This window comes from Ixodes scapularis, unplaced genomic scaffold (assembly GCF_016920785.2).
Source record: "Ixodes scapularis isolate PalLabHiFi unplaced genomic scaffold, ASM1692078v2 PGA_scaffold4__175_contigs__length_147842914, whole genome shotgun sequence".
Taxonomy (NCBI): Eukaryota; Metazoa; Arthropoda; class Arachnida; order Ixodida; family Ixodidae; genus Ixodes; species Ixodes scapularis.
The window spans coordinates 115,981,385-115,990,355 of NW_024609879.1; the positions used below are offsets into that span (position 1 = coordinate 115,981,385).

General features: G+C 43.8%; 2 protein-coding genes across 2 annotated transcripts; both read left to right on the top strand.

Annotated features, from left to right (window-relative positions):
- Positions 1–2,179: 2,179 nt before the first annotated feature.
- On the top strand, positions 2,180–2,706 carry LOC121837845 (glycine-rich protein 3-like). The gene is made up of 2 exons (XM_042293677.1): positions 2,180–2,257; positions 2,410–2,706. Exons 1-2 carry the CDS (start codon positions 2,180–2,182, stop codon positions 2,704–2,706), a joined length of 375 nt encoding a protein of 124 aa, XP_042149611.1.
- Positions 2,707–5,142: 2,436 nt separating this feature from the next.
- Positions 5,143–7,984, top strand: LOC115309281 (neuropeptide-like protein 31). The gene is made up of 2 exons (XM_040223114.2): positions 5,143–5,161; positions 7,709–7,984. Exons 1-2 carry the CDS (start codon positions 5,150–5,152, stop codon positions 7,982–7,984), a joined length of 288 nt encoding a protein of 95 aa, XP_040079048.1. The 5' UTR covers positions 5,143–5,149.
- The last annotated feature ends 987 nt before the right edge of the window (positions 7,985–8,971 follow it).

An 8,971-nucleotide genomic window follows, 5' to 3' on the forward strand; every position in this document is an offset into this window, starting at 1 on the left:
GAGCCCATCAAGAACTTCCCTTAGAAAATCTTGTAAATGCTAGAAAGATGAGGGCCATGTGTCGTGTAAAAGAGAATTTGTACCAGATGAAACGTGCAGGCGGCTATTTAGATCAACTCGAGGAATTAACTTGCGCGAGACTGCGTTAAAATGACCCTTGGCAAAGCTACTACGGGCCAGGATCATCAGCCTTTGCAGTCTTTTTTTTTTGTACGTGTAGAATCAACAGGGGAGATCTGGGAGTCTTTCCATGTGCAGTTCAGGTTTTTTTTAAACGAAAAAAAAAAAACCCGACAAGCATACAAACGTAGTAAAAGTAAACAGTATTTTAGTAGTGACATGATTTTTTTTGTTGCTTTACAGTGGAAAAGTCAACACTGCTCATGACCGGTGGAATCAACATTCGCCACCCAAAACTTCAAGTTGTAAATATGTAAAAAAAAAAAAAAGAAACAATAAAAAAGAAAAGAAAAATGATAGAGGAGATGCCTCTTTCTGCTAGAAATGTATAAACTAAATTTAGAGGTGTAATTAATATAACCAGTATTATTATATATATATATGTATATATATTATGTGGCAAGTGTCTTCTTGAATGACGGAGCTGAGAAGGCAAGGTGAAAGCCCTGATGACGTCTGTTGTCTAACCACCCGGTGCTGGAAGAACGCTCGAGCACACGCACACACAGACATGTCAACCACACCCACGCACGGACGTCCAAGCCTTCGGTGTTCAAAAGCTACGATAAAGAAAACGGCATGCTCAAAGCACAGTAGTATGTTGCCCGATGTTGCAAGATAATGCGTGATATAGCTAATCAAATTGGATTCGACGCTACGCTTTTGTTACGGTCGCCGTCTATACATGTAAGCCGCGTAACGCGTACACAAAGTCGACCGACGGACGGAAATTGTGTGGCCCCGTATTCTTTTCGCCCGGAAATCGTGGGCACTTTGTTTGACCCGGATCGAGAACTCAAGCAGAATTGGAAGATTTGACAGCCGCGCTATTCTCGAAAAGTAAATGAACAGTATCGGCTAGACAGGGAGGAGCCCCTATGCTTCTTTCACCCCCAAGCTGGCAGTGTGGTGCGAGCGACGCGCTCACCGAGCCAATGCAAAACCTCCCTTTCAAGGACTGAGCCCGCTCTCTGCGCGTCGGTGCGGGCTGGAGCAAGGCCACGTGGCGAACGATATACTTATGGTTGGTCCAACGAGCACCTATATAGCTTTTAACGCACTGTCAGCTTAGGGGTGAACGGAACATAGATCAGGCTTTGACGGGAACCGTCCAGTCGTGACTGCGGGCCAAGGTGTGTCGTCAAAACAGACCGTTACGTCACCCACTGAATCCGTTTCCCACCATTGCATGGCTATATAAGAAGTGTAGCTCTGTCCGGCCGCTGAGAGCATTCGTCTTTAGGATTCCCTTTTGTGACCCTGGAGAAAGCATGAGTTTCCTTGTACGTGAGTCAAGCCATTCCTGCAACTAACGTGTAGTGAAATATTTTCTGTTTTGAGTATGAAACATAGTTTAGAGGTCTTTTCAGGCGTCTGGTCTTCACACATACAGCTGAAATGGTCGCGTCAAACGCAAAGGCGATTTCATTGAAATTTAAAATGTTAATGATTTCTTTAAAATTTACCTTTAGACTCGAGTATAATATGATTCTTTGAGTGCTCATAGTTGAAAATCTTGCGACAAAGCTGTAGATATCATAAACTATACCTGCTGTTTCGGCTTTTCGTGGTCGCGAGGTTCCTAATGGGGCATTATTGAAATATTCTCTCTTGTAACTGTTTTATCGAAAAATATTGTTTAAGTTAGGGTGAACAATGCCTGTCTATTAAAACAACAACGTTTTCATTTGCGTTAAACCTACTATTTTGAAGAATGTGGTCATGGCTAGATAAGATACGAATACACGAAAGGACAAAAACACAGGACTTCTTTCATTTAGCAATAACATATGGTGTTGCTAAATGAAAGAAGTTTTGTTTCCGTCCCTGCCTTTATGTTTTTATCCTTTTATGCATTCGTATCTAATTCAGCAACACATTGGTTTTCAATTATAGAGTAGATAAACAAGTTTATTGATGTAGCACATGTTCAAATTGCAAATACACTGATCGATGCTGACAACATTGAATGGGTGTAAAAAAGTGTCGCGTACATCACATGATTTACAAGACGCTTTTACCTCCTGATGTCTCCTACACTCCACTCGTTGTGTTCAGTGATATCAAGGGCACAGGGGTAAGATTGTCAACAAAGAATGGCATTGTTTGCTAGAACACTTTCTCAAGCAAAGCTCATCTCTAAAGCTATGTGTTAGTGGCCACATGCCTCCGGCATCACTGTGCAGAACTCTTGCAGATGAAGCGTATGCATTCAATCTTTTTCCAAAGGTTCTGAACGCCTCCATCTTAATGGTCCTGGTGTTGGTTAACGCCGGTGGCTACGGAGGCTACGGCGGCGGTTCGGGTACAACTCACCACTACGACAACCAGAGAGCAGGTGGCTATGGAGGTGGCTACGGCGGCGGCTACGGCGGCGGATACGGTGGTGGCTATGGCGGGGGCTACGGAGGCGGCTACGGACTTGGAGGATTCGGATACGGTGGAGGCTACGGCGGCGGATATGGAAGAGGTTTCAAGTACGGCGTGTCGGTGTCCCATGGTGGATACGGTGGCTATCACGGATAGATTTTGGGCAAACTGTAGTATTTTTTTTTTTTTTTGAAAGAGTAGTTGGCTTGACTGAATGGTAACTTAGCAGTGGTTCGATATTCGATTCTTGTTAAGCCCCCTGTTGCTAGGAGTGTTTCCGTTTGTGAAATAAAATACATTTCCAGGCCCAATATGTCTATGTGTTTCTGCGCCTTTTTTTTAAACACTTTCGACATAATTCTCTTTGCGTACATACTATTTCTACCTTATGTACCTGTCTTATCTAAACAAGAACAAAAATTTCACAGCAAATCATTTTAGGAATATCATTCTTTGTGATCGCACAACAAAATAGTGCCTTTATGTGTCTTTTTTTTATTTCTTGCATACTGTTGGTCTTCTCCGTCCATCGACAGAAAATAGTTATGTGAAGTAAATTCCTTTAACCTCTTCGTACAGTCGTGCTGAATTTGCTCCATTCATTTCTTTTTATATTCTGTCAACATCGATCTAAAAAATGTACCGCAAATTGCCCTACAATTGTGCTGCTACATGAAACTTTCTTGGTTTAGCGCTAGTGGTTTGGCACCACTGGCGCTAAACCAATTGTTTAGTGTAGTTAGAGTGAGTTAGAGTTAGAGATAGTGAGCTGGAGTTAGTTAGTTAGAGTCAGTTAGAGCTAGTTAGAGCTGGAGTTGGAGTTAGAGTTAGAGTCAGAGTTAGAGGTGCTAACTACACTAACTAGCGGGTACGCTTTTTGTGGCTTCCACTTTACCTGAAAACCTAACCTGAAAACGTTCCACGTTAATGAAAAAAAAAATAATAAACGCGCCCAAAGGGCAGCAAAGCACTCTTACAAGGGAATGCTCGCTATATGTACTGACAGTGTAAGAAATGAAAGGCGCGGCTTATCGCGTTTCTTGCTTCGTGATTGGTTATTCGTCTTTCTTATTGGCTAATGCTGCACTCTCATTGGCTGCGGGTAGATAATGTGATGATCAGGACTCGCCATGCCCTGATTTTTTGGAAGTTATCAGGGACTATAGTTACTTTCAAACGTAGAGTCTTTGTGCTGGTGGCCAGACAGTCCAAACAAAGAGCGTGACTCGATGTGTTTATTTCCGTTTGTATAGCAGGTCCAATATTGAACGTGTAGCGCGCTATTAAAATGCATGCAGCGGGAGCAGACGTCGACGTAATTTATTTACACTAAAAATTCCCATGAGTGTGCTTTCTTGTAGAGCACGCAGGACGCCAAATGAGAGAGCTGAAAACGTAGTGAGAGAAAACATTTTGACTGTGGTGTGGCGATGGCTACGACCCTTTATTTGCTTACGTTCTGCTCGCACACTTCAATTAGAAATCGAAACGTTCGTTCCCGATATTGTGAAAAGATATAACTTACTGACCATTCGCGCAGTCTCGGTGGAAGGCAGACGTACCGTTTTAGGGTTGGGCTACAGCCGCGTTGGCTGCTACGATTTAATTGTTTTAAAATTACACTCATCATGAATTTACAGGTTGGCTGGCACACGTTGGTTTCTGGCATGGGCGTGTATGCAGTAAGCAGTAGTTCACCGAGGGTGAGGGTGGAAGGGGGGGGGGGTTGAAAGATGTAAAAACACGCCGGCGTCGTTCAAGAGGAAGGTCAGCAGTTCATCCTAATTCATTCCAGACACCGCTATTACTACGTCACCTTCGTCTTATTCCAGCTTTTGTCTTCCGCCGGACTCTGCAGCGGGTACGCAGATTTAAAGAGCAAAGCAAACTACTTTACTCTGTTAGAACTTACGATGAGTTGCAGTGAACGCTACGAGTCACTGCAACCTATCTAATGTCGCCTGTATGTCAGGTGACCTTCTGGGGCGGAGAACCGGCGCGCGGGACGCGTATTCGGCGATACATTCACAGTGTTGGATTGGCTAAGACGGCTCGTAACGTCCATAGCGATCTATTGCAAGGGGAAACGGACTACAGTCGAAGGTGCCATTTAACGAGGAAGTCGAGTAAGTCAAGCCGAAACATTTTATTTTTCGTCAGCTGCCCAAGGTGACGGGATCAAAAACACTCCCACGAAACCACAATAGGAAATGTTTTCTTCTTTGTTTGTTGTTTTGTTTCTGCACCTTTTCACTCGAAAACTGCAGAAAGCAACAAAGAAAGTTTGCTCGGCGCATATCTCCACACTTCGTACACACATTTAGCTTTTTTTTTTTTTTTTCTCCACAAAAGCGCGGTCGCCACTTCGAGGGGAAACGTCAAGTGTAGGTTATCTCTGACATGTTACGAAGGCGTATTTAATGGACCGTGCCTACCTCGGGAACCAGTCTTAAAGCGACAATTTTCGTTTTGGTACACCACGTGGAGGCTGAGACACTCGAAACCGCTGCCCGATCGGTCGCCCCTCGTTGCAGTATAAAAGGGAGACCCTTGGAGGCCGAGAAGCCAGTTCCTTCCGCAACTCCGCAGCAGTTTAACCATGAGGACTCTGGTGAGTACAGCCCGGAGTTATGACACCTCGCACTGGATACCCCCGGATACTGTTGCTTCAAACCTTTCTAGAACTCTCTTCCTTAAAAAGAGCATTATGTCTTTAAGTTTAAAAGCCTGTTCACACACTCGGGTTTGCTGAGGACCGACGGCGAGAGAACACGCTGGCATACTGGCAACATCTATGAGGTGACCCTGAAACTGCGTTTCACTAGAGCGAAGGTTTTGAGGCATTTCCGAGATCAAATGTACGTACTATCTATGAGATGCAGTCGTTTATAAGTTACAACGTTGTTACAAGCTTTTCGGGCTAAAAAAGAAAGATGCGCTAAAAAAATGAAGAAGGAAGAGCAGCGGAGCTGTACTATGTCCTGCCATCTATGAGCGACGGCGGCAACCAGACAACGGGCAAGCCGATTGTTTTGTTGCCGCCGTCGTTCATAGATGGCGGTAGCTGTCCAGAGGGTGGTGTCGAGATTTATTTGTCCACGGACACGAAACTGGGGAACCTAGCCCTTAATACGTCCGCTGTAAAAAGAAGAAAATATACGGAGGCTGCATGCAAATGTTCCACGGCCTCCTGATAGATAGCGGCAGTGTGTTCTCGCGCTAAAAAGAGATTTTAGGAGGTTTTAAGGCACACGGTCTGAAGCAGTAGCAAGCGTGTGACCCAGCCTTTACACGGAGTTCTGTTGCGTGAAGATTATGTTATGTGACTGATAGCAGGGATTGTATTCGCTTATGTTTGTGCAAGCGGCTTCAGTGAGGTCGCCATGCAAGGTAAAAGCCTCGATTGGATCGGTAAAGTAAGAACAGATATCGACGAAGTAGAACGCGTACAGTCTCATGACAATGTAAAAGTTTTTCGTTTCACACAATAGGTCACCTTTTTGAATCAGATGACGTTACGAATAACCTATGGCACCCCATTGCAAAACACCCGGGGAGGTTTAAGAGAGAAATTGTCTTTTTGGTTTTTAAAGGAAGCTAGCAACGTTGAATGTAACCTTGCAGTTAATTGCCAGATATTCCGCTATTCAATCATTGTCCAGATGAACCGACGAAGAGGCTGATGAAATAATAGTAACATAAAAAGAATCGCCTTGATTTTATAATGGAGGAAACTTTCATGGCTAATTCGTTTAGATGACTCTAGTCGCTAACCGCGTTATTGCTCGGCAGTTAATAAGATGACGACATTCTGCATCCAGAACACAAAAAAAGGAACGACGAAGCAAGTAAAGTGGTGAAAATAAAGCACGCCCTGAGTTTCTTCAGCTTTCATTCACTGTAAAAATGTACCCCACAAACTGAAAACAACAACAACAAAAACAACAAACGGTGTATATAACATGGGAAAGTATTTCATGCCAACTTTGTTCGCTGATGGCAGTTCAGCGGAACAAATGAAAGCATCGCGTCTCTGTAGCTATCCATGACAGGCTGACAGTCGAAAATACGCAAGAGTCGACAAACCATTCGCTACGTTGTATTGGCTGAAGCTGCAATATTGCTTATCGAAAAAAATAATAATTATCGGTGCTGATTGAGGCCTACATTTCCGGTCTCATCGGTGAAACTTTCGAAAGATTCTAATAAACTGTTTAGTAATTGGCAGCTTAGGGTCGACACTGCGTCACTGATTTAATGACCCCAAGGGGTAATGCCATTGTAGGGACCAAATGTAGGTCCTACACATTTATTTACACTATTTACACTTTACAATATCTAACGCTATGAAAGATATCTTCGGAGGAGTTGCTTTGGTGCCCACCGAGATCGTCGGCCGTGCTGCACGCTCTGTCCAGTGTCGTGCGCTCCCCGACCTTGCGCTCCTCTTCTCTTCTTGGCGCTCGGCGCCCTACACCATTATCACTCTTCAATTGTAGAAAGGTGGTGAGCTGGGCAAGTTAGTATGATGACATTTTTAATATGACAGCGCACGAAGGACAAAGAAAAAGGATTGGTGTGTTTATGTTTATACAGCCGGAAGTTAGTCTGCCTCGTTGGGCGTCTACTGTCTGAGCTGTAGATGAGCAATTTAGCCAATGCTGTAGAACTGCTAGCCTGGGGTCTTGAACTGCACCACGCTGTAGTGATACACGACCGCACGCCGGTACGATGTTCCTCCAGATCGAAACGGGCAGGGGTGGGGATTGAACCCAGGATCTTTGGGCTCTGCAGCGTGAGCTTTCACTCACGAAAAAAAGCAAAAGAACACACGAGACACAAGTGCTGACTCGCGTTTTTATATCGCGTGCCTTTTCGATGATTTCGTCTTCTTTCTTCGTTTATTATATTTTGATTGCGAGTCAGCACTTGCGTGTCTTGTACGTTCCTTTCCTTCCTTTTTGCGCTGTTATGTCCAACAAGCTACTCTCCAATTGTGCACGATTAGTGTCATATTAAAATTCAAATTGCGTCAGTCGTATTTTTGAGAAAGCAAACAAGTGAAATTTTGCTTTTTGCCCCCAAAGTTTAATGCTTTTAGTGAGATAGCGGTGTTGTGATAAGAGCCTTCAAACCTAATTTTGTTTTCTTGCTCCAGTTGTGCTGCCTTGTCGTCTTTGTGGTCGTCGCCGTAGCCAATGCCGGCTACGGACACGGGGGCTACGGCCACGGCGGCTACAGCCACGCCATCACCCACCACTACGACAACCAGAGGGCGCACTATGGCTATGGCGGCTACGGACACGGCGGATATGGTGGATACGGTGGATACGGTGGATACGGTGGACACGGCGGTTATGGCGGCTACGGTGGATACGGTGGATATGGCGGCTATGGCGGATACGGTCACGGATACGGTGGGTTCTACGGTTGAACCCAGTGAGAATTGACAACGATGCAACGAAGTGGGTCTCTTCATTAGGGCAACAATAAACTATATATTATACGTGAACCAAAGTATTTCTTTATTCCTTTTAAGTAGAACGTTTTCTGGTTATATAATAGCAACTGTGATTAACGTCGGAGTCTGAAAAAATTGAATGATTCTTTTTTGTGTCAAAGCCTGACGACATCACTAGAATCAAGTGACACGTACGAAACATGTATTTAAAAAAAGCCGGGAAGGATCCAAGTAATTACGGAAGATTTTACTATTACAATAACAACTCGCACTGCGTTTGACGATGATGCGGTGATTTGTGTCATCTTTGGTCACTGCGTAACACATGAACTGTATAAAGGCAAAGTCAGCGGATAAATTCGTTTTGGATTAAATTGGACCAGGTTCGTTTTTGTCTGCTAGAATGGCGGGAGTATTCTATTTTAGCAATTAGAAACCTGCCACAAGTTCTAGCTCGTTAGATTTTGTAGAGAATATATAAAAATCAGGAACAAAATTTGTTCTTACTGAAATACGTATATATAAGTACGCATAATAAGTGCATTTTGTTTTATATTCTAGTCCATGAGAATCCGAATGAAATAGCCAAGATAGCAGGGTTTGCACCATGTTTCATATATTTAACTTTGCGCGAAAGTCACAAAATGATGACCACCACATTTTTGATTCACAGAAATGCATAGTCTTATCTAAGGGAATCCTGAGACATTAAATCTCTGAGTCGATTTGTTTTTGAATGTTTGTATCATGTCATAAACCGCCAAAAGATACACAAAGAGTGTCTTGAAAATAAGCGGCCACATAGCCGCCGTGCATCAGAGTATGTGAAGTGTTTAGCTAACTGCGAAGGTCGCAGTCGGGCCAAACTTAATTTCACAGCGTTATTGTCAAGTGAATCATGTATGCTTTGTACTTGAGTTCTTTTCAGGGGTACCAAACCTAACCGAACCTAACCTTTCA

Coding starts and splice junctions, on each gene's coding strand:
- LOC121837845 (XM_042293677.1), top strand. CDS start 2,180: ATGATTTACAAGACGCTTTTACCTCCTGATGTCTCCTACACTCCACTC. Junction 2,258..2,409: donor GTGATATCAAGGGCACAGGG/GTAAGATTGTCA, acceptor CTTTTTCCAAAG/GTTCTGAACGCCTCCATCTT.